Raw genomic sequence first — 25,572 nt, 5'->3', positions numbered from 1 at the left:
GTACCAAAAGAATTTAATTGTACACTTTAATGGGTGAATCGTATGGTATGTGTATTGTCTCTCAATAAAGCTGTTATTTAAAAAAAAAAATGGTCTGCAGGTAGCTAGACTTAAATTATAAAAACAAATATTAAGCCTGCAAAAAAAAATACATAGGGGATAAAATACTTGTTATATTTATGCAATTTTAAAATAGCTAAATGCCGTGTTACTGCACAAAATTTCACTGGTTAGGAAAAACAACAAATTGGAAACAGTGTCTGCCTTCAGGAGTAACTGGATGGGACAGAAGAGACTTATTTTTTTCCCTGTATACTTTTATAACTTCTGATTTGATACATGTATTAAAAAAATAAGTGTACATATAATTAGTAACAACAGTGTCATACCTCTCCTTAGTACAAGTATAAACTCCCAGGTTGCATATTTTGTTCTGAAAAGAATTAAGAATGAAATATATATGTTTTTAAAAATCAGTCAAAGGAAGTAAAAAACTGAAAGATTCTTACATTTGTCTCATCTCACACTAAAAAGCATTTAGTCATTTCTCTGTTATTAGGCATTATAATCAGGCAGAATTCTTTCTTACCCAACAGTCTGACACATCTTTAAACAATGACACAGTTGCCCATTCCCTCCTCCTTGAAAACTTCCTTTCCTTCATTTCTAGTACATCGCACTCTCCTGGTCTTCCTCCTCCCTCAATAACCTCTTATTAATCTCCTTTGCTGAATTCCTCTTCATTTCCCAAGAAGGTGTCCAGAAGGTAAGTTCCATGAAGGTGGGAATTTTTGTCAGCTTTGTTCACTACTGTGTTCCCAAAGGCTAAAAAAAGTACCCAGAACCATACTCAATAAATCACTGTTGAATGAATACATGAGTGAATCAGCACCTCCAGGCTCACATTTTGAAAAGCCATAGAAGTAAACTATATTCCACATAACCTTTATGCTTAATCTACTTTATTACATTATATTTCTCTGAACATTGATAATCAATACACTGTTTATTATTTGATTAGCCAAAATACTTCATTCCCTGCTCTTTCTCCATCAATGTGTTTTACACAGTATGTGCAAAACGCACATTTAACAGCTCTTATACTACTTCTAAAAGCATAAACGTAGCATAGAAAAAGAGCAGCTGTTGCTATGGGAATTTTCACTTTTGTTTCTAGTATTAATGTTGAATTAACACAATGACATACTTTAGTAATTTTAAAAAAGGGGGGGACACCCCACTAGACTTAACTGAGATATCACAGTAAAGACAACACCCGTAAAGTGCCCGAGGCCCGCGCGCGCCCGAGTCGCACTCCCCGGAGGCTTCGGGACGCCGACCGGGCGCGGTCGCGCGGGGGCGGGGCTCGCGCAGACGTCGGCCCGGGGCGGGACTGGGGAATCGCGCAGGGGGCGGCGCGCGGTGACGTCGGGCGCCCGGGCGGAGCTGTGGCTGTGGTGGTTGTGGTGGTGATGGTGGTGGTGGTGGTGGTGATGGTGGTGGCGGTGGCGGTGGCGGCGGCGGCGGCGGCGGCGCCCGGCCGGCAGCGGCAGCGGCAGCGGCAGCTCTGAGCAGGGTGAGAGGGCCGCGGTGGCGGCAGCTCGGGGTCGGGCGGCGCCTGGAGCTTCCCGCCCGTCGCTGGCGCTAGGCCCCTCGGCTCTCCTCCGCCCGCTCCTCCTCACGGCCCTGGCTGGGTCCCGGCAGCGCGCCCCCGGGGAGGGCGGAGCCGTAGGTGAGGCTGGCGGGCGGGAGGCTGGGAGCTGGAGGGCGGGGGCTCTGGGCTGCGGGCCGGCGCGGGCGCACACGGCAGGCGCCGGGCGGGCGGCGTCTGTCTCCTCCCGCATGCCGTAGGAGGCGGTGCGGCGCAAACAGTGGGCCGCCGCCTCCGCCGCTGCTTCAGGGAGCCAGTCACGCAGAGCCAGGGGCGGGCCGCCCCGAGGAGCCTGGCGCCCGCGGACAGGTGGGCTTCCCGCCCGGAGGCCCTCGGGCTGCCCGCACGGCCCGGGAGACCCGCTAGCGGCCTGTCCGCGGTTCACCTCGGCGGCCGGGGAGGGAGGGAGGGCGGCGCGGACGGCCGGCCCGGTAGACCCGCTAGCGGCCTGTCCGCGGTTCACCTCGGCGGCCGGGGAGGGAGGGAGGGCGGCGCGGACGGCCGTCCCGGTCCTCGCGGGCGGCGCCACCAGGGAAGTCCTTTACAGGTCTTTTAAAAGCGTTCTGTCTCTTCTCTATCTGGTTATGTATATTTTTTCTTTTCTTCCTGCCTTCCTCAGAAAATCTCTACCTACCCAGCTTTAGAGCAGGAAATTATCCGATTGAATTCTAGCTGTTTCTTTAACAAAAAATTGTTTGTAATGGTATAAACAGAAGAATCTTAGTTTGAACGAATAAAAATGACTCATTTATGTTAATTCTGCATCTGGTATTAGTCAGGTTTATGGCTTTTATTTCCTAAAATCGTTCTAGAAATATTTATTATGATTTTGTTCCTTATATTTTTATCTGCATTATATTGTTATTTCCATGGAAGGTTCTGGACTGTTTCCAAATAAATTCCTTAGAAGGGATTGTTCCTGGCACACTGTTACTTCTGATGCCCTTACATTTGTCAAAAAGAAAATGAGGGTTTTTTGCACCTAAACTGAGAAGAATTATAGTGGAGGGAAGATGAGAGATGTATTTCTTTCACTGCCATTTATGTCTGATCCTGCGAGAGTACAGAATTTTTGATGGGTGTGTCTTCAATTTTGTGGACCCAGGCGTTGCCCACTGCCCAGCTCCTCTGACTATACCTGACCCAGATGGTCAGTTTCTGTCTTTTCTGTATTGATCGTAGGTGGAGGAGTTACTGATGGCCATGGAGAAGGTAAAACAGGAGCTGGAGTCCATGAAGGCGAAGCTGTCCTGCACTCAGCAGTCACTGACAGAGAAGGAAACTCATGTGACCAACCTTCGGGCCGAGAGAAGAAAACACTTAGAGGAAGTTCTGGAGATGAAGTAAGTTTTATAATATTGTTCTTCAGGCATATGCTTAGTTGAAATACTTGTCCTCATCGCTTTCATCTTCTGGCCCCGTTTGTCACGCCTGACACGCTTAGCCTAATTTTAATGCTCACTTGTGTTTCTCACTCCTTAGAACAAATTTGGGACAAATCCTCGTCAACTAGAAACTTTTTTTGCCTCCCTGTCATTGAATTTTGCAGTCCTCTAGAGTGTATGTATCTGTATGCAATTGTGTCTCTGAAGTTCCTAAGACCTTCTGGAAAGTTCTGGCAAGTTGTTGAGCTTTCTGAGGAAGATAACCATTGCTCCTGAGGTCATACGATGGCTAGGCAATTTTTAAAACATTTTTTATTATAAACATTTCCAAAGGTCCACAAAAGTAGAGAATAGTATAGTGAACCTCCTAATACCCATCCCCCATATTTCACCATTAACATTTGCCACATTCTCCAGTCAGTTTTGACAAAATTGTCACTTTTAGCAGAACCATTCTTTACATCATTTTCGTACTTTCCAGGCATCTTGCAGCTGTATATATCTGCTGTGCAGAATACAGCTGCTGCTTTTTCTCCTCTGTGACTTTGAAAAGTTCTGGTTTCCTTCTCTTCAGAACAAGTATGTCTCTTTTTTAAGTCCCTTAGTACTTTCTCCATCACTCCAATCCCCACCCCTATGTAATTGTCCTGCTCTCATTTTACTGAAACCAAGTCTATGCTGGGACCCCTCAGTTACCTTCATCACCTCAGCAGTTACCTGTGTTCTTGTCGTCGTCGTCTCTTCTGACTCAGAGGAGATACTGTCTCTCCTTCACCAAGCTCGCTTCTTACTTCTATCACAGATTTAAGCTCTGGTTCCCTCCTCTGCAATCTGTCTCCATTAATTTTCTTTCACATAATCTTTGCTCACTTTCTGTTAGTTCCTTCTTCTCTGCAGTAAATACGCACTCTCTCTGACCTAAAGTAAACAGTTTTTCTGAGCCCAGCCAGTGCTTGAAGCTAACATCCCCTCTTCTTTTCTGCTACTTTGAACTATCAATACATGTTGAATATGAGAATTACAAAGTAGCAGAGGATCTTGCCATGACACCTCAGCATGAATTTTCATGGGGCATGATTGTTTTGATATCATGACGGCAGCCCAGGAGTTGAGGAAACAAATATCGGGGTGTCCCCTGTGCTTATGGATTATTAGGACACAGTGGGAGGTTAAGAGAGCCTGATCTTTCAGAAAAGAATTACAGGGGATGTGCTCTCGGAAGTGACAGATACTGGAGCCAGAAATAGGTTGATACGCAGGGAGAACGGGGAGAATTTAGGGTTCTGAGTATCGTGATGAGAAAGTTTGCTTCTTACGAGCAGGTTAGTAGAGGCAGTTGAAGACAAGGTTTTATCCCTGATGATGAGAACATAGAGGAAGGATGGGTATAATATTCGGGAGTACAAGGTATCGATGTGATACTCCTAAGCACAAACAGGCCCTGCTAAAGCAACAGTGTAGGAGTATTGTTTCGTTTTCTCTGTGTACCAATATCTTGACTTGACTTGTCACATCTTTCCCACTCAGTTCAAGTGTCTATAGCAAAACAGTGGTGGATTTGTAAAGGAATTTTCCTTTATTATTAGGACTTTGAAAAGATATGAAAAAATTTTTTAAAGAATGCTTGACTTTAAACCATTAAAAGGGAATTGCGTGTGATTTTTTTTTTTTATTGTTATTATTTTTGGAACCACAGTACTAAACTTTCTTATGGACTTCCCTTGCCAACCCAGGTTAGAGATTACATTTCAGAAAAATACTGTGATTTGCAAGACTGTTTTTGGTAAGGTCAAACACTCACACACTAAGGCATGGGATGAGTCATTAAAGTATTCAGAGAATTTATAAGTGGTATAGAAATTTGACGAATAAACATTAAATAAAAGTTCTAGAAATAAGGTGTTAAAACCTGGCTCTGGCAGGTGACCTGTCTCTTAAATCACCTTCCTCATTTGCTCAGGAGATACTACTACAGCATCATGCTGTTCTTAGATTTTCTACAAGTTTTTTGTCATGCAGATTTACTGACTTAAAAGTTTTTAAAGTAGTCTTTGCTTTAATTTGCACTTAAATTTCTCCTTGTTGTTGTCTCTCATTTTCATATCTTAATAAAATGGTTGTTTAATACCTTTCTTTTAACAAACTAAGCACTTCAGGCCTAATCGTCTATGCAAACATGCTGTTGAGAGTGGTGGCTAATCCCAAACTCCTAATGTATCCCTCCTCCACACTCTTTTCTCCTTTGGTAACCATAAGTTTGTTTTCTATGTCTGTGGGTCTATTTCTGTTTTGTATATAAGTTCATTTGTATCTGTTTTTTTTTTTTTTTTTACGTTCCACATATAAGCGATATCATGATATTTGTCTTTCTCTGCCTGGATTACTTCACTTAGTATGATAATCTCTAGGTCCATGCATGTTGCTGAAAATGGCATTATTTCATTCCTTTTTATGGCTGAATAATATTCCATTGTGTGTGTGTGTGTGTGTGTGTGTGTATGTGTGTGTATACATATATATGTATAAATATATAAAACACATCTTCTTTATCCATTCACCTATTGATGGACATTTAGGTTACTTCCATGTCTTGGCTATTGTAATAGAGCTGCAGTGAACACTGGGTTGCATGTATCTTTTTGAATTATGTTTTTCTCTGGATATATGCCCAGGAGTGGGATTGCTGGATCATATGGTAACTCTATTTTTAGTTTCTTCAGGAACCTCCATACTGTTCTCCATAGTGGGTGCACCAATTTACATTCCCACCATCAGTGTAAGAAGGTTCCCTTTTCTCCATGCCCTCTCCAGCGTTTATTGTTTGTAGATTTTTTTGATGATGGCCATTCTTACTGATCTGAGGTGATATCTCATTGTTGTTTTGCTTTGCATTTCTCTAATAATTAGCAATGTGGAGCATCTTTTCATGTGCCTTTTGGCCATCTATACGTCTTCTTTGGAGAAATGTCTATTTAGATCTTCTGCCCATTTTTTGATTGGGTGGTTTGTTTTTTGATATTGAGCTGTATGAGCTGCTTGTATATTTTGGAGATTAATCCTTTGTCAGTTGCTTCATTTGCAAATATTTTCTCCCATTCTGAGGGTTGTCTTTTCATCTTGTTTATGGTTTCCTTTGCTGTGCAAAAGCTTTGAAGTTTCATTAGGTCCCATTTGTTTATTTGTGTTTTTATTTCCATTTCTCTAGGAGGTGGGTCAAAAAGGATCTTTCTGTGATTTATGCCATAGAGTGTTCTGCCTCTGTTTTCCTCTAAGAGTTTTATAGTGTCTGGCCTTACATTTAGGTCTTTAGTCCATTTTGAGTTTATTTTTGTGTATGGTATTAGGGAGTGTTCTAATTTCATTCTTTTACGTGTACCTGTCCAGTTTTCCCAGCACCACTTATTGAAGAGGCTGTCTTTTCTCCAATGTATATTCTTGCCTCCTTTATCAAAGATAAGGTGACCATATGTGCGTGGGTTTATCTCTGGGCTTTCTGTCCTGTTCCACTGATCTATATTTCTGTTTTTGTGCCAGTACCATACTGTCTTGATTACTGTAGCTTTGTAGTATTGTCTGAAGTCAGGGAGCCTGATTCCTCCAGCTCCATTTTTCTTTCTCAAGATTGCTTTGGCTATTCGGGGTCTTTTGTGTTTCCATGCAAATTGTGAAATTTTTTGTTTTAGTTCTGTGAAAAATGCCATCGGTAGTTTGATAGGGATTGCACTGAATCTGTAGATTGCTTTGGGTAGTATAGTCATTTTCACAATGTTGATTGTGGATTTGTCCATTTCTTCCAGGTTGTCCATTTTATTGGCGTATGGTTGCTTGTAGTAATCTCTCATGATCCTTTGTATTTCTGCAGTGTCAGTTGTTACTTCTTTTTCATTTCTAATTCTATTGATCTGAGTCTTCTCAGACTTTATCTTGATGAGTCCGGCTAATGGTTTATCAATTTTGTTTATCCTCTCAACGAACCAGCTTTTAGTTTTATTGATCTTTGGTATCGTTTCCTTCATTTCTTTTTCATTTATTTCTGATCTGATCTTTATGATTTCTTTCCTTCTGCTAACTTTGGGGTTTTTTTGTTCTTCTTTCTCTAATTGCTTTAGGTAGAAGGTTAGGTTGTTTATTGGAGATGTTTCTTGTTTTTTGAGGTAGGATTGTATTGCTATAAACTTCCCTCTTAGAACTGCTTTTGCTGCATCCCATAGGTTTTGGGTCGTCGTGTTTTCATTGTCATTTGTTTCTAGGTATTTTTTGATTTCCTCTTTGATTTCTTCAGTGATCTCTTGTTTATTAACTAGTGTATTGTGTAGCCTCCATGTGTTTGTATTTTTTACAGATCTTTTCCTGTAATTGATATCTAGTCTCATAGCGTTGTGGTCGGAAAAGATACTTGATACGATTTCAATTTTCTTAAATTTACCAAGGCTTGATTTGTGACCCAAGATATGATCTATCCTGGAGAATGTTCCATGAGCACCTGAGAAGAAAGTATATTCTGTTGTTTTTGGATGGAATGTCCTATAAATATCAATTAAGTCCATCTTGTTTAATGTATCATTTAAAGCTTGTGTTTCCTTATTTATTTTCATTTTGGATGATCTGTCCATTGGTGAAAGTGGGATGTTAAAAGTCCCCTACTATGATTGTGTTACCGTCGATTTCCCCTTTTACGGCTGTTAGCCTTTGCCTTATGTATTGAGGTGCTCCTATGTTGGGTGCATAAATATTTGCAATTGTTATATTCTTGTTGGATTGATCCCTTGATCATTATGTAGTGTCCTTCCTTGTCTCTTGTAACATTCTTTATTGTAAAGTCTGTTTTGTCTGATAAGAGAATTACTACTCCAGCTTTCTTTTGATTTCCATTTGTATAAACTATCTTTTTCCATCCCTTCACTTTCAGTCCTTATGTGTCCCTAGGTCTGAAGTGGGTCTCTTGTAGACAGCATATATACAGGTCTTGTTTTTGTATCAATTCAGCAGTCTGTGTCTTTTGGTTGCAGCATTTAATCCATTTACATTTAAGGTAATGATCGATATGTATGTTCCTATTACCATTTTCTTAATTGTTTTGGGTTTGTTATTGTAGGTCTTTTCCTTCTCTTGTGTTTCCTGCCTAGAGAAGTTCCTTGAGCATTTGTTGTAAAGCTGGTTTGGCGGTGCTGAATTGTCTTAGCTTTTGCTTGTCTGTAAAGGTTTTAATTTCTCCATGAAATCTGAATGAGATCCTTGCTGGGTAGAGTAATCTTGGTTGTAGGTTTTTCCCTTTCATCACTTTAAATATGTCCTGCCACTCCCTTCTGGCTTGCAGAGTTTCTTCTGAAAGATCAGCTGTTAACCTTATGGGGATTCCCTTGTATGTTATTTGTTGCTTTTCCCTTGCTGCTTTTAATATTTTTTCTTTGTATTTAGTTTTTGATAGTTTGATTAATATGTGTCTTCGTGTGTTTCTCCTTGGATTTCTCCTGCCTGGGACTCTCTGTGCTTCCTGGACTTGATTGACTATTTCCTTTCCCACATTAGGGAAGTTTTCAACTATAATCTCTTCAAATATTTTCTCAGTCCCTTTCTTTTTCTCTTCTTCTTCTGGGATCCCTATAATTCGAATGTTGGTGCGTTTAATGTTGTCCCAGAGGTCTCTGAGACTGTCCTTAATTCTTTTCATTCTTTTTTCTGTTTTCTTCTCTGCAGTAGTTATTTCCACTATTTTATCTTCCAGGTCACTTATCCATTCTCCTTCCTTAGTTATTCTGCTATTGATTCCTTCTAGAGAATTTTTAATTTCATTTATTGTGTTGTTCATCCTTGTTGTTTATTCTTTAGTTCTTCTAGGTCCTTGTTAAACGTTTCTTGTATTTTCTCCATTCTACGTCCAAGATTTTGGATCATCTTTGCTGTCATTACTCTGAATTCTTTTTCATGTAGACTGCCTATTTCCTCTTCATTTGTTTGGTCTGGTGGGTTCTTACTTTGCTCCTTCATCTGCTGTGTGTTTCTCTGTCTTCTCATTTTGCTTAACTTACTGTGTTTGGGGTCTCCGTTTTGCAGGCTGCAGGTTCGTAGTTCCCGTTGTTTTTGGTGTCTGCTCCCATTGGCTAAGGTTGGTTCAGTGGGTTGTGTAGGCTTCCTGGTGGAGGGGACTGGTACCTGTGTTCTGGTGGATGAGGCTGGATCTTGTCTTTCTGGTGGGCAGGTCCACGTCTGGTGGTGTGTTTTGGGGTGTCTGTGACCTTATTATGATTTTCGGCAGCCTCTCTGCTAATGGGTGGAGTTGTGTTCCTGTCTTGCTAGTTGTTTGGCATAGTGTGTCCAGCACTGTAGCTTACTGGTCGTTGAGTGGAGCTGGGTCTTAGCGTTGAGATGGAGATCTCTGGGAGAGCTTTTGCCGTTTGATATTACGTGGAGCTGGGAGGTCTCTGGTGGACCCATGTCCTGAACTCGGCTCTCCCACCTCAGAGACATAGGCCTGGCACCCGGCCAGAGCACCAAGACCCTGTCAGCTGCATGGCTCAGAAGAAAAGGGAGAAAAAAAAGAAATAAAATAAAGTTATTAACATAAAAAATAAAAAATAATTATTGAAAATAAAAAAAATTAAAAAGTAATAAAAAAAAGAAAAAAAAAAGAAGAGAGCAACCAAACCAAAAAACAAATCCACCAATGATAACAAACGCTAAAAACTATACTAAGAAAAAAAACAAAAAACGGACAGATAGAACCCTAGGACAATTGGTAAAAGCAAAGCTATACAGGCAAAATCACACGAAGTCCACTGCCTCACTTTGGGGATGATTCATTGTCTATTTAGGTATTCCACAGATGCAGGGTACATCAAATTGATTGTGGAGATTTAATCCGCTGCTCCTAAGGCTTCTGGTAGAGATTTCCCTTTCCTTCTTTGTTCACACAGCTCCCGGGGTTCAGCTTTGGATTTGGCCTCTCCTCTCCATGTAGGTTGCCTGAGGGCGTTTGTTCCTGCCCAGACAGGACAGGGTTAAAGTAGCAGCTGATGCCGGGGCTCTGGCTCACCTAGGCCTGGGGGGAGGGAGGAGTACAGAATGCGGTGGTGAGCCTGTGGTAGCGGAGGCTGGCGTGACATTGCACCAGCCTGAGGCACGCCGTGTGTCCTCCCGGGGAAGTTGTCCCTGCATCACGGGACCCTGGCAGTCGGGGGCTGCACATGCTTCCGGGAGGGGAGGTGTGGATAGTGACCTGTGCTTGCACACAGGCTTCTTGGTGGCTGCACCTGCAGCCTTAGCGTCTCATGCCAGTCTCTGGTGTCCGTGCTGATAGCCTCGGCTCACGCCCATCTCTGGAGCTCATTTAGGAGGTCCTCTGAATCCCCTCTCCTCACGCGCCCGAAACAATGGTCTCTTGCCTCTTCGGCAGCTCCAGACTTTTCCCGGACACCCTCCCGGCTAGCTGTGGCACGCTAGCCCCCTTCGGGCTGTGTTCACGCAGCCAACCCCAGTACTCTCCCTGGGGTCTGACCTCCGAAGCCCAAGCCTCAGCTCCCAGCCCCCGCCCGCCCTGGCGGGTGAGCAGACAAGCCTCTCGGGCTGGTGAGTGCTGGTCGGCACCGATCCTCTGTGAGGGAATCTCTCCGCTTTGCCCTCCGCACCCCCGTTGCTGCGCTCTCCTCCGTGGCTCTGAAGCTTCGCCCTGCCACACCCTGTCTCTGCCAGTGAAGGGGCTTCCTAGTGCGTGGAAACCTTTCTTCCTTCACAGCTCCCTCCCACTGGTGCGGGTCCCGTCCCTATTCTTTTGTCTCTGTTTTTTCTTTTTTCTTTTGCCCTACCCAGGTACGTGGGGAGTTTCTTGCCTTTTGGGAGGGCTGAGGTCCTCTGCTAGTGTTCAGTAGGTGTTCTGTAGGAGTTGTTCCACACGTAGGTGTATTTATGATGTATTTGTGGGGAGGAAGGTGATCTCCATGTGTTACTCTTTCGCCATCTTGAAGGTCTCCCCACTTTTCAGTTTTTTTTGTCATATGTATTACTGTTATGGCCATCTTTATTAATACATTTTCACATTTCTGATTATTTTCCTATGATAGGTTGTTAAAAAATTGAATCTATTCATCAGAGGGGATCAAAGGAATTATAGGAGAGGTTTTCCCATATACATTTATGTATTCTTAAAATGTTTTAACACTTACGTTTATTGCTTTGTAATGAGAAAATGTTATAAAAATGACCCTACAAATTACTATATTATCCACCTTATATTTGGAGAGAAAAGCAACATTGCTAGAAGATAGTTTCTGCTTCCTAAGGATGATACAGTTGTGCTTATAAAATAAAAGAGATGAATATACTTATTGACACACTGTCTTCTAGAAGGATTGGACCACTTTAGGTGATCAGGCATGTAAGAATGCATGTATCACCTTACCTGTTCATATAATGTTTAAAAATCTTTTGCCTGAAAAAAAACTTTTACCTCTTTCATAGATTAAAAAGTTTTGTCTTACCTTGCTTTCATTTGCAATTCTTTGTTTACATTTTCATGTGTTTATTGTCAATTTGCATATTGTCTGTGATTGGTATATTCCTATTTGTTAATTTCTCTTGGGGACAGTAAGGTCTTAGTATTTCATTGACGTTTATGGGCTTTTTCAATAGTGAGGATAAAGTACTTTCACAGTTGTGAATAATTTTTAGTTTTTGTCATTTGCTCATTAGTTTTTGACTTTTGATGTTTATAATTCTAGATTTCTAAGCAGTAAAATGTACTATACTTTTCTTAGATTTGTAATTTGTAATTTTTTTGTAATTTCTTACATTTCGTTTTTTGTTTAGAAAGTCCTTCCCTATCTGAATATCATTAAATATGTTATATTTATTCTTTTTATTTTCTAATTAATTTGCATTTTATACCTAGTTCTTTAATCTTCCTGGAACTTATTTTTAATTTTGTGTGGGGAGAACGTATTTATTTTGATGTTTTCCTAATAATTGAAAAGCTTTCTAAATACTGTGATCAGTCTCTCTTCTTTTGGTTTGTGGCATTTCCTTTTTCTTTCTTAAGTGCTTAATTATTGTGAGATTTGTTCCATTGATCTCTTTGTTGATATTCTTTTTCCAGGACTACATTGATTTGATTATAACAGGCTTTCAATTTGTATTAATGGCCGATTGGGTGTTGAAAAAAATGTCCTTCAAATATATATGTACACACACACACACACATATACATATATATATATATATATATATATGCTGTTCTTAACTCTTTATTCTTATGTGCTGCCAGACATTCCTACCCCGCTCTTATATGCTGGCTGCCTCAGGTGTCAGCTTAAATGGTACGTCTTCAAAGAGACCTTCCCTAACCATCCTGCCTAAAGTAGGGCAGTCTGTGCCAGTATCAGCACAAATAAATCAGTCAGCCTTTCAGAAGTCATTTCCTTTCACACCAAATCTTCCAGATGCAGTTCTCATGTTCCTCATTATTGGGTGAGTTGTTAAAATGAAGACAACTATTGATCCACCGTCAGCTCCTATTTAATTGCTTAAAACTTCCAGCAATTAAATAGGAGCAAATTCTGTCATTTAAGAGAAGTGACTTACTATTGAAGAGTATAAATTCTAAAGTTGTAGTTAAAAAACTTATACAGTACATTTTTTTTTAATACAGTACATTTTTGATTATGTCCTAGATGAAAAAGACAGCCAGTGTCTGGGACAAAAGATCAGCAAGGCTCTGTAAAACCTTTGTCCCAGTTTAAAATGAAGTATTAGGACATCTGTGCCATAGAGATTCAAGCTAGTGTCCCTGAGAATTTTCAGCTGCACCAGAGTGGTGATTGCTCAACAGACTAAACTGGAGAGTGTGGGATAATTATCACAAGAGGACCACATACAATGATGACATGGAAAGTGATTAGTTACAAACAATCAATAGCATAAGAAAAGGATATTAAAAGAAAGTTTTTAGAGGTACTGATTTCAATGAGAAAAGGCTGGTGAGATATTTTGATTCTTTATTAATTGGTTTTCTTCATGCAGGGCTTTCAAAAAGAAAACAAGTAATTTGAGCACACTAACCAACTTTATTTTTCATGAAAAAAGAAAGCCCTTTGTGATTTTAATGCTGCTTAACTCTTTTCTTCACTGTTCATGTGGTTATAATCTTAAGCAAACAAACAAAAAATTGCTCTTATAAGGCTGTGGTGCTTCAATGGCAGTAATGGCACTGACCCTAGTACAATTTTCAGTAGATAAACAGAGCTAATTGATTTATAACCATTATTCTAATTAAATAATCATAAATAATAAGCTTCATGTTAGGGATTATGTTATCAAGTGTGTTGTTTTGTCCTTATTTCTCACATGTTTTACTTTGGTGAAGAATTACAAGCTGTAAATGGTACAGATGAACCGGTTTTCAGGGCAGAAATAGACACAGATGTAGAGAACAAACGTATGGGCATCAAGGGGGGAAAGTGGCGGGGAGGGTGGGTGGTGGTGGGATGAACTGGGAGATTGGGATTGACATGTATACACTAATATGTATAAAATAGATAACTAATAAGAACCTGCTGTATAAAAAAATAAATAAACTTCAAAAATTCAAAAAAAGAAAAAAAAAAGAATTACAAGCTGTAATCCAAATGAATTGAAGGGACTATTGAGATGATCCAGTCATTGCTTTTTGAAAAACACTTTAAGCTGCAGACCCCTTTTTCAAATGAATATTATTCAGATATGAAAATAAAACTTATTATTAATTAATTAATTAATTAATTTTTTGGCTGTGTTGGGTCTTCGTTGCTGCGCACAGGCTTTCCCTAGTTGCGGCGAGCGGCGTGGGGCGCAGGCTTCTCATTGCGGTGGCCTCTCTTGTTGTGGAGCCGGGATCTAGAGCGCAGGCTCAGTAGTTGTGGTGCACGGGCTTAGTTGCTCTGCGGCATGTGGGATCTTCCCGGACCAGGGCTTGAACCCGTGTCCCCTGCATTGGCAGGTGGATTCCCAACCACGGTGCCATCAGGCAAGTGCCTAAAACTTATTTTAAGAAGTAAAATGAAAAAGAAGGCAAAGCTGTTCTGATCGAGACAGGACTGGGGAGCCCAGATGCCCCAGTGTGGCCCTGCCAGGCATTCCCTGAAGATGTTCTTTAGAACCCCTAGGGCTTCCCAGGGCTGGGTTCAATAAGCCACTAACCAAACCTTTTGATTTTACAAACAGGAGCAACAACAGTAACTGCCATTTATTGATAATTTACAGTGTGATAGGTGTTCTGTCTTACTGCTAATTATTATAATAACCCTGTAGATTAAGTTTCATAATGTTCATAGTATAGATTAATAAATTAAGGCTCAGAGTATTTAGTTAACTTCACTGAAGTCATCCTGATGGAACCAGGAATTGAACCCAGAGCCAGATCTTTCTTGGTCTGTGTTCTCCCCTTAGAGAAAGGGTCCTTATCAACTTCTTTCAGTTTCTGTGACACAGTTTTCCTGATTTCTACCGACTTCTCTGACTGCTCCTCTTGTCTCCTTTGCCCGCCTCTTACCCTCTGCCTGCCATCTAATGTTGAATCAGTCCTATAACTATCTCCTCTTGCTGTGTTTTCTTTTCCTAGGGAGGCTCATTCACTACCTTGGCCTCAGTTAACATCTGTGTATCAGAGCTTCCACACTTAACATCTTCAGCTCATATCATTCCTCTGAGCTCCAGACCCACATGCCCAGTTGCTCCCTCAAACCTTTTCTCAGCATCTCAAAAGCACATTACATTCAGCTCAAGATTTCCCCTCAATTCTGGTCCTTCCTTATTTTTTCCCATTTTTGTTTATGGTGCCACCAACTTGTCCATGGTGTTTAAGTCAGAAACTTCAGAATTTTCCTTGATTGCTTCATTCCCTCATTTCCCACCCTGCCAGTCAAATCCTGGTGATCTTTTTTCTCTGAAGTATTTCTGTAAGCCATCCATTTTCCCACCCCACAGCCACTGTCATAGTTTGGTCATGTCGCTGTTGGCTGACATTATTGCAGTGGTCTCCCAATTTTCCCATCTTTCTGTTTCCCCCTGATATGCAGCCAGTCTGAGCTTTTGAAAGTGCCCATGTGATGTTTGAATCCTGGCTCCACCACTCACTAGTTATGTGAGCTTGGCAGGCTGCTAAGTCTTTCCAAACCTTAGTTTCCTCATCTGTGAAATGGTTATATAATTCTTACCTCATGTACTTGTTCTAAGAATTAAATGTGGTAGTATGTGCCCGGCATCACTATTAGTGATGATGGTAGAGATGATCATACTCTGCTCAAAACTTTTTCAGGGCTTCCTGTTGCCCTTAAAGTCCAAAACTCTTGTCACACTTCCTTGGTGCTCAGTCTCCTTAATCCCTCAAATGTGCTGTGCCCCCTCCTTCTTGAGGGTCTTCACCTAAGTAGTCTTCTCCTCACAGTAGAAGTGTTGTGTCTTTAAATAGTTAATGGAAGTTAACTTATTCTTCAGATCTCACCCAGCCCCCAAATCTTCTCTTATCTTTTACTACCTTGGATTTATAGCTTTTATCCCTGTTTGCAGTTACAATTGTGTATTTTTGTTGCTGTTGGGATTAATGACTCTCTTATCCACCGTTATCTGTCTTATCTACCTTTATATGGAGACAGACCATGTTTATTATACCCACCTGCCATGGTATCTCTGTCAGGGAGGGAGCTTAATGCCTGCTACTAACTAAAGATCTTTCTTCCGTCAGTGAGTGATTATACTTCAGTATTTTTTTTCTGTTCTCCAATGTTTGGTTAAGTTTATTTTTCAACAGCACTGCCTCCTTTGTGGGCAGAATTGTCTGAAATGGACTCTTTCATGTTAATTACTAGTTCTTGTTCTTGATGGAGAGAACTCCCAAGGTAGCCGGAGCCCTCTCAGAATCTGTCATTCTTCTGGTATTGAAATAGGCTAGGGGTTCGTTTTTCCGCCTAGGATAAAGTGCTGTTCTTGTGTTCCTGTAGGTTTTGTGTTTTTGTGGCACTTGTCTATACATTGGGATTCATATTTTCTTTTGCTTAAGTCTGTGTAAGAAATATGACATATTTTAGGTCCACTAACGTCATCAAATGTTCCTTTGTGAACCTCTCATTTAAGTTTTCTTGTTTTTGTTTAGATACCTTGGGTTAAGCAAGTAGCTTTTTTAAAAAGCCAATTGTCCTTATAATATGGGGATCAAAGAATGTGTTCTTAAAAGCTGTCAGAAAAAACGAATTATATAAGCATCTATCCCAATTCATAAGTTTAGTTTAAAAATATTTTAAACATTAGTAATGAATCAGGTATCCCTGTGTTACTTTTTTGTTTCTCAAATACCTGAGAGAAAAAAGAAGCCTGCTTATTTATTTATTTTCCAATAAATATGAAAGGGATAGAAAGGAAATACTTGAAACTGTTGATTATTGTTGCTTTCAGATTTTCAGTGTCTTTATCTCTAAGATCATTTTTATAGGAATCTTTGACATCAAAATTTTGGTACTGAGATTAAAGTAGTTGTATTTTGTGGGGATTCTCAGGGAAAGATGCCATTTTAGGAAGTAGGGTGAGCGGAGAGAAATTAGGATTCTTTCCAATCTTTTCTGTTTCTTCTCTCATTCCTTCTTTGAGAGAGAAAAGATCCTATGGATAGAATTTTTGCTTTTTAAAAAAAATTCTCAAGCCTTACAGCGATACTTGGGCTCTGCTAATTAAAGTAGCTTCATAAGTAATAACTTTCTTTGAAAACACTGTCTTTATTCCTTATGGATGGAATTGAATGCACAATCATTTAGCTTTTCTTTCTTTTTTTTTTTTTTAAAGTAACAACCCAATCCATTTCCACCAAAAATTTCCTTCTAGGAAAGTGGTTTTATGATTAATGGAAAGTGTTATATGATTAATGGTTCTGTAGATATGAAAGTTATAGGCTGGATATCTGCTCCCTTTTATCATCTGTGTCATGCATCTTGTTTATAGTAAATTGAAAAAGGTACATTTAAATGACCAGTAAGGTTGAAGACACGCTCTACTACCTGGCAGTTTCATTTCTGTGTGTCTCCTTGAGAGAAACTTTTGCACATGTGCACAAGGAGACAGGTAGATGTACATGTGCTTGTCGTAACAGTGAAAAAAGTGGAAAAACATCTAACTGTTCCTCAAGTAGGTGAGTGGATAAGTTGGTATTTATTCACAAAATGGAATATGAGTACACAGTCCCTTCCTGCAAAATACTTAGGGCACATGTATGTTGGAATTTAGATGTTTTTCAGATTTTGAAAGGTAATCCAGTATATAAACTGTATATTGTGTAATACTCCCATTGGGATCTGGACAATACCCAGTAATCAAACATATTAAATCTGTAGCAAAACTTAGGACTATTCATATTAAATTGGATAAATAAATGGTAAATAGCCTCATAGCAGTTGAGTCAGGTTTTTCCATTAAGCTTGGAGAAAAATGTAGTCTTTTTAAAGCTCTTTGGATTTTAGAATTTTGGATAAGGAATTGTGAAACCTGTATTATACAGTTCATAAAAGTGAATGAGCTAGAGTTACGTATATCAGTGTGGATAAATCTCAAACACGTTTTTAAAAAATTGAAGTATTGGGCTTCCCTGGTGGCGCAGTGGTTGAGAATCTGCCTGCCAGTGCAGGACACATGGGTTTGAGCCCTGGTCTGGGAAGATCCCACATGCCGCGAAGCAACTAGGCCCATGAGCCACAATTGCTGAGCCTGCGCGTCTGGAGCCTGTGCTCCGCAACGAGAGGCCGCGATAGTGAGAGGCCCGCGCACCGCGATGAAGAGTGGCCCCCGCTTGCTGCAACTAGAGAAAGCCCTCACGCAGAAACGAAGACCCAACACAGCCATAAAAAAAAAAAAAAATTGAAGTATTGTTGACATATTATATTAGTTTCAATATTTTGCTATTGGGATACATTACAAAATGATCAACACACTGGGTCTGGTTAACATCCATCACCACACATAGTTACAAAGAACTTTTTTTTCTTGGGATGAGAACTTTTAAGATCTACTCTCTTAGCAACTTTCAAATATGTAATACAGTGTTATTAACTATAGTCACCATGCTGTACATTATATTCCCAGGACTTATTTATTTTTATAACCGGAAGTTTGTACCTTTTGACTCCCTTTACCCATTTCACCCACTCCCTGTCCTCCACCCCTGGCAACCACCAATCTGTTCTCTACCTGTGAGCTTGTGGTTCCGCGCCCCCCTCCGAAATGGTAAGATTTTATTTTATTTTAGGGCTGAATAATATCCCATTGTGTATATCTATACACATATGTGTATAGATATACACACCACATTTTCTTTATCCATTCATCCATGGATGGACACTTAGGTTGTTTCTATATCTTGGGTATTATAAATAATGCTGCAGTGAACATGGGGGTGCGGATATCTTTTCGAGTTAGTTATTTTTGTTTTCTTTGGATAAAAACTCAGAAGTGGAATTGCTGGATCTAATGGCAGTTCTATTTTTAATTTTTTGAGGAACCTCCATTACTGTTTCCTATAGTGGCTATACCAGTTTACATTCTCAGACACATTATGTTGAGTAACATGAGCAATTTGCAAAGAGAATCAAGAACAGATGACATCACTTCTGTGAATTTTCAATAAGCAACAGTGAGGGGTGGGGGAGAGAGAGAGAGATATCTGAAGCAAATAAGGCAAATTGTTGATGGTGATTTCCATACGTTGTTGTATATTTGAATGAGTCTCTGTAGCCCCGAGCTTCTGCTTTCTTCTCTAACCTTTTTAAGAATGCAGGGTTGCAGTTGAATTAGGTGATGGAGCATAATACATGTTGGGACTGGAAGTGTTCTTAAAATCAACTAAATTATCCTTTTTTCTTTTAAGTGAAGTCATTCCTACTTGTTAAGAAATTTTCTTGAATATTGATTTACTTTTCCCTTTTCTGACCTATGTCTGTTACTTTTTTCTCTTTTAATATATTTATTTTTTGTTGGAGTATAGTTTACATACAGCAAAATACATGGATCTTCCGTATCATAGTTCCATGAGTTTTGACAAATGCCAGTAGTCGTATAATGCAGTCTTACGAAGATATAGAACATTTCCATCATCCCATAAGGTTCCCTTGAGCTCCTTCCCAATCAGTATTTTCCCTGCCCCGAACACATAGATAGTGTTCTAATTCCTTTCACTTTAGATTAGTTTTGCCTGCTCTAGAACCTCCTATACATGGAACCATATAGTCTGTACTCTGTTGTGTTTGGCTTCTTTTGCTCAGTGTACTATATTTTTTTTTTAAAGTTTATTCGTGTTGTTGCATGTATCCGTAGTCATCCTAATATTGAGTAGTTTTCATTGCATGGATATTGCATAATCAATTTATCCATTCTCCTGTTGATGGGGTTGTTTCCAGTTTTGGCTCTTATGAATAAAGCGGTTGTAAACATTTTTATACAGATGTGTTTGTGGCCATGTTTTTATTTCTGTTGCGGAAATATCTAGGAGTGGAATCGCTGGGTCATAGGGTAAGTGCATGTTTAACTTTCCCCAAAAGTATGCAGTCAGCTGAAGTGAAGTGAAAGATTTTGTGGTCACAGACCTAAGTATTCAAATTGAAAATACAACGCGATGAGTAAATATGGATGTAGGAGATGAATGAAAATAATGGTAACACATGTATTTATTGGAGTTTATGCGATAAAATTGGTGAGAGTCGAGAAAACAAATGTATTTTCCTTTTAAATACCCCGTGAAGATCCCATATGGTTTTATTTCTTCTCAACATGCTGTTAAAACATGAAGCAATCTTTTGTATTGTCTGTTTACTACCTAAATTGATTTTCAAAAAAATTTTATTAATTTTTAAAGATTTCTTTTATCTACTTAACATTTTTACAGAAGCATGTGTAAAAGAATCTTTGATATGCCTTATTTGATGGTTGCCATGGAAAAATTAAGGGATTGTATACAAAAAAAATAATATTTATACCTTGGTGTTTTGCTTTTGAAACAATTATGATTTTCTCCATAATAGTTTGACTTTTTATTGTTATTTTATCCCCAGATGCTTCTTTGGTTTTATTTATCAAGATTCTCTTTCTCTCTCTTTTTAATTGCACTTTTTAAAGATTTGTTCCTTGTAGAGAAATGCAGTTAAATTTTATATGTTGATCTTATATGCGCCAGGCTTGCTAAACTCTTTTTTTTTTAATATTTAATTATTTATTTGTTTTATTTTTGGCTGCGTCAGGTCTTAGTTGCTGCACGCGGGATATTCCTTGCGGCATGCAGGATCTTTCGTTGTGGAGCGCGGGCTCCAGAGCGTGTGGGCTCTGGTGGGCTCTGTAGTTGTGGCACGTGAGCTGAGTTGCCCCGTGGCATGTGGGATGCAGAACCCACGTCCTCTGCATTAGAAGGTGGATTCTTAACCACTGGACCACCAGGGAAGTCCCTTGCTGGACTCTTAATTATACAGATATTTTGTCTGTAAGTTCTTCTGAGTTTTCATCCTACAACCTCTGTATAATGACTTTCTTGCTTTCTAATTCTTATACCTTTGGTTTCCTTCTCTTGTCTTAACTGCACTTGGTCTTAGTATCTGTAGAACAAAATACAACAGTGGACTGTTGTAGTCTATCATTTGCCTAGTGTAGATTTGAATTTTTACAAGAAAGCCCATTATTAAAGAGGTAAGTCTTGAAAAAAAATGTGAGTAATTTGGTTGGTTTATTCTGGTTAGCTGATGTTCTTTGTATATGTTCTATGCTATTTTCTCCCCAAGACAGAATTATTTATGTAAATAATTTTGATGGGCTTCATTTCAGTTTAACACAGTTTAGTGATAGTGTGTGTGAAAGCATCTTAAACAATGGCAGTGTACAGGAGTGCTTTTCTGTAAGATTGTAAGGTCATGATCTCTTTGTACTCTCCCTCAATATCAGTCTTCCTTGCCTCTTCTCTTTCTCTGGAGGAAAAGGGGGGGAAAAAAAGGAAAAAGGAATTCTATAGCTTCTGGAAAGCTTTGGGCACACAGTGACTTCAGTGTTGACATAGCTCTGTGGGACACAGACATTAGCCCGTTAGCTTTATGCCAGCAGGGACCCCCCCCCCCCCCCCCCGCCACCTCACAGTCAAGCTGCTGCCTCCGGTGTGTGTTTATTCAGCTGAATGCACTCCCAGTTGTAGCATTGCCAGGGTTAGCTCTTAACATGTTCACAGCTGATAGGTATCGCTTAACTCTTCTTTCTTTACCCTTCTTTCTTCACCCTTCTTCTTGATTTATATACTAGTATTTCAGGGACTAAATCTGGGAATTTTGTTAACCTCATTGACGTCTGTTGCAGGTGCTTGAAACTTTTGGGTTGTAGAGCATGAAGAAAGAAGTGAGGTTGATACTTAAAATGCTGCTAGACTGAACAGTACCTTTATGGTCCCTTGTATTTAATTCTGCCTTTGCTTTGTTAGTACTGAGCATTCTCAAGTTAAACACTATGGAAATGGTTACTATAGGATCCCTCTGCTGGTTGATTTTACTTTTAAGGTTAAAAAAAATTTTTATTTTGATGTTATTTTTTAATGGAATGACGTCTTCAATCCTGACATTGCTTAGGATGATATTTTTACTACTGTAATATCTGGTTTGGGATATTATCTTTTCTTCTTTCTGTACTTTTCTTCCTCCACCCATTCCTTCCTCTCTGTTTCTGCCTTTTGCTCAGTTTGAGAGTCAGACAGGCTTTCTAGAGGAGGTAATGCCTGATCTAAGGATGAAAGGACAGGTAGGATTTAGCTGGGAGTGAAAGTGAGGGAACGGGTAGAGGATATTCTTTATTTATTTATATTTTTATTTATTTATTTATTTATTTATTTATTTATCATCTTTATTGGAGTGTAATTGCTTTACAATGGTGTGTTAGTTTCTGCTTTATAACAGAGTGAATCAGTTATACATATACCTATACTCTTTAAGTAGAGGCTAAAGGGTAAGTAAATGGTATGGGAGTTTGGGTAACTGAAAGCTATTTGGAATTTCTAGAACTTGTACTAAAATCAGTTTATTGTCACTTGAGTTGTTGTCTTGATGAGCACACAATAATAGAATGTATTATGACCTCGGGACTTCCCCATTTTGATAGTATTTTTGTTTATTCTTTAATTTCTCTTCTGGGTTATGCTGGCATAAAGGCAGATGTTCTTTTTTCTCTCCTGGATTCAGTAGCAGAGAGTAGCTGCTAGGAATCTGGAATAATTGCTTGTTCATTTTCTTGACTCTGACATCTGTTTTAGAGGAGAATAAGCTCAAAGTAGCATTCATTTAAACAATTTAATCTATCCATTTGAATTCTGGTGTGGTTGTTTCTTGCACTGTAGTATGTCTCTTGCTGGTGTTTATTTAGATCAGTCTGAGAACTTGGTTTTGGTTTAATATTTGAGAGTTTACAGTGCGCTTTGCTGCACAGAAAATAAATCCTTGTCAGCAACTGAAAGAATCAACGGAAAGAATACTAGACTAATGATCAGACGAAATGAACTACCTTAGAGGCTCTTCCTTTGTCTCAGTCTTGGAGATTCAGACTCATTAAAAAACTTTGAGTTTCTTCTAAAATGATAGAAATTAGAATACTTTCTTTTCATATTAAAGATTCATGAATCCAAATCATAGTGATCTTATAGAATCTGAACTTCATTTGAGTATGTTGCATATATAATAAGTGCTTTTATGTGTCCCATTTCTCGTTCTTGAATATTCTTAATTTAAAATTTATAATAAGGTATAGTGCTGGTTTGTGAGTGTGTATATATAGCTATTAAGTTTTACCACTTTGTAAGCTCTGTTTTTGGATAAGAACTCTATCCTACACTTTTGGTGTATGTTGTATAGTATTAAAAGTATAAAAGATTCTTGTTGACAGTTAATTATTTGAAAATGCTTCTCTTCACTTCAGATCAAACACAAATAAATCCAGAGTGTATAATTAACATTTTTTTAAAATTAGGATTGCATTTAGTATTTTGGCCAGTTTGTATTTGAGATAGAATTTTTTGTGTGTTAGCTGGTAAGGAACTAATTGTTACAGAATAAGAGTAATTCTCTCTGTTATAGGGGAAAGATATAATTTTCCAGGGACTTGATTTGCATCTACTATCCAGTAGCCATTTACTTTCAAAATAATGCGTGAAAATTTGTTTTTGTCAATCTTTCATCAAAAATTTATTGAACACTTACTATACCAAACACTGTGCCGTGCCCTAGAGTAACAAGATGAAAGTCCCAAGTTCTAGAAAGTTTTTCTTGAAGACAGATACAAAGAAAGAAATTGCAGATTGGGCTGGTAAGTGCTCTTCTTAGGGACACATACGGTACAGCACAGATCAGAACATCACAGAGCCTGAGGATCGACTTGGGTGATGTTAGTAAGAATTATTATAAACTCTTTTGCATCTTGCATTGATAAAGTTTCCTGAATGTATGTATTTACATGTTTCAGAAAAAAAATCGTTCTTAATTTAACATAATAGGATGCAGTACTGGTATTTTTTCTAATGGTTATCTTGACAAATAGTGCATTGAACTCTCTGGGATACAGTATAATGTTTGTGATGATGACCATTTTCATGTATCCATAATATTCTTTTTCTGTAACTAAAAATAGCTCTAGACTCCTTGGTTCTGTCATTTTAGAAATCAGGATAAACTGGATCAAAGCGTTCTCTTGTTCAGAGAAATTAATGGAAGTTTTGCCTCAGAAGAGCTTCTGATATTTGTCTAAAATATATGAAGCATTGTTGTGATGTTTTGTTGTTTTTGAGATGTATTTTTCTAAAAAATGATCATAAACCCTATCAGAGATTTAAGAATTTTCATTACTGTTGTTCACAACATCCTACCATTTCATTGAGATACAGCTTGGTGTAATTTTAGTACAATCCTTGGACTAAATTTTAAGCAGTTATTTTTCCAGTCTTCCAGCTCAAGCTGAGTGTTAGAGTGAGCAGAAGTAGACTAGTGAGTGTTGGTGTACAATTTGGAATGTGAGAAGTGTGAGATCATTTTGGAGAGTGTCATAAGCAGAATTCCCAAATAGAAATGTTCCTAATATCTGACAACGGAGATTGTCCTGCTAAATTCAGCATGTGTTTTTGGTCGGTCATGGTAAATGTCTGTGATATGTGCAGATATGCTCCCTTTATCTTCAGTATGAATGTGCTAGAGAAAGAGCAGCCTGGCTTATTGCCTGCTGCTTCTTTCTTCTCCCAGGGGAGTTGGCAGGAATTTTAATAAAGTGAATCTAGCTTGACTGTAGCCTAAAGAAGGGGTGCTGATTCCCATTTCAATGGAGAAAATTGCTGTGTAGCCTTCTCGGCTACCAGTCAGAGCATCATTTTAATTCTGTATTCTAGTAAAATGGGTGCAAGCAGAGCTGAAGAAGCAGAGCTGAAGAAGCAGGGCACATTAGTCGTTGTATTTTCTTTCTTCACCAAAACAGTGCTTGCCATGCTAGTATAATCACAAGTGCTAAAGTGTACGTGAGACTGTTAGCTGTCATCAACATCTGTTTCTCCTGATTTGAATGAATTTGGTGATGAGTGTCCAGAAAAGGAGGGACAGTTGTACCTAGAAATCAGTTTCATTGTTGAATTTAACTTCTGATATTTCCCTGTGGGATAAACTTGCTCAGAATTTATTTGGATTTTTTGACTTCCAAAGGTAAAGAATGAAACTGGAGGTTGATTCTAGGCTTCAGAGAATTAGCAATTTGACACATCTTTTTATTAAGGATTTTGAACTCCAACAACTGTTGAGAATCTTTACAGCATGATGCGGGTAGTTAAATTTATTTAAAGAATCATATTCATGAATTCAAATACCTGATAATTTTATTGTAAATTTATTTTTCGTAAGAAGAAGCCAGTGCTTTTCGAGAGTTTGAAGACTGCCATAATTGAAAGTTCACTACTTGCTAAGCATAATACCAAAACCAGAAACTGTAAAAGAAGAGGTTCTTATCTTTGCACTAAAAAAATTCTGTATTTAAGTTGCCATAAACTATGTTAAAAGAAAAATGACAGATTTGGAAATATATTTGTAACATGCACAGCAGGCAAAAGGTTGTTTTCCAAATATAAAAAGATCTTAAAGTGGATTAGGAGAAAGGTTAAATGTCCCCAAAACAAAATGAGCAAAGAACAAGAACAGATGAGTCACAAAGGAAGGAATACAAAGCGCCTGTAGATATGTGAATAGATATTCAGTCTTACTGGTAATCAAAGGAAAGCCCAAAAAAGAAAGAGAAGAAAGAAAATACCCAGTTGTCAAAGGTATAGGAAAGTGCTCAGACATCGTTTGGTGGAAGTTTAAATCTGTACAGACCCTTTTAGAGATAATTTGTTGTGTGTATTAAAATCATAACTGCATACCCTCTGATCCAGGAATTCCACCTTTCAGAATTTATCTCCAGGAAAAATTTGGATAAATGTGCAGAGATACACATGTGAAGGTGCCTGTTATAATAGTGGAAAATGAGAACCAAAGTAAATATTTATCAATA

The 25,572-nt window shown here is 38.9% G+C and overlaps 1 protein-coding gene across 1 annotated transcript in view; it reads left to right on the top strand.

The window, feature by feature from the left end:
* The window catches only part of LOC309653961 (ELKS/Rab6-interacting/CAST family member 1-like), a 110,280-nt gene that overhangs the window by 46,392 nt on the left and 38,316 nt on the right, over window positions 1–25,572 (top strand). Inside the window, exon 2 of the mRNA XM_082478674.1 lies at window positions 2,834–2,994. Coding sequence (XP_082334800.1) covers window positions 2,834–2,994 — 161 coding nt within the window. The remainder of the gene's footprint in view (window positions 1–2,833; window positions 2,995–25,572) is intronic.

This window comes from Balaenoptera physalus (assembly GCF_965194825.1).
Source record: "Balaenoptera physalus genome assembly, contig: HAP1_SCAFFOLD_1557, whole genome shotgun sequence".
NCBI lineage: Eukaryota > Metazoa > Chordata > Mammalia > Artiodactyla > Balaenopteridae > Balaenoptera > Balaenoptera physalus.
This window is presented reverse-complemented; position numbering and strand designations above follow the sequence as displayed.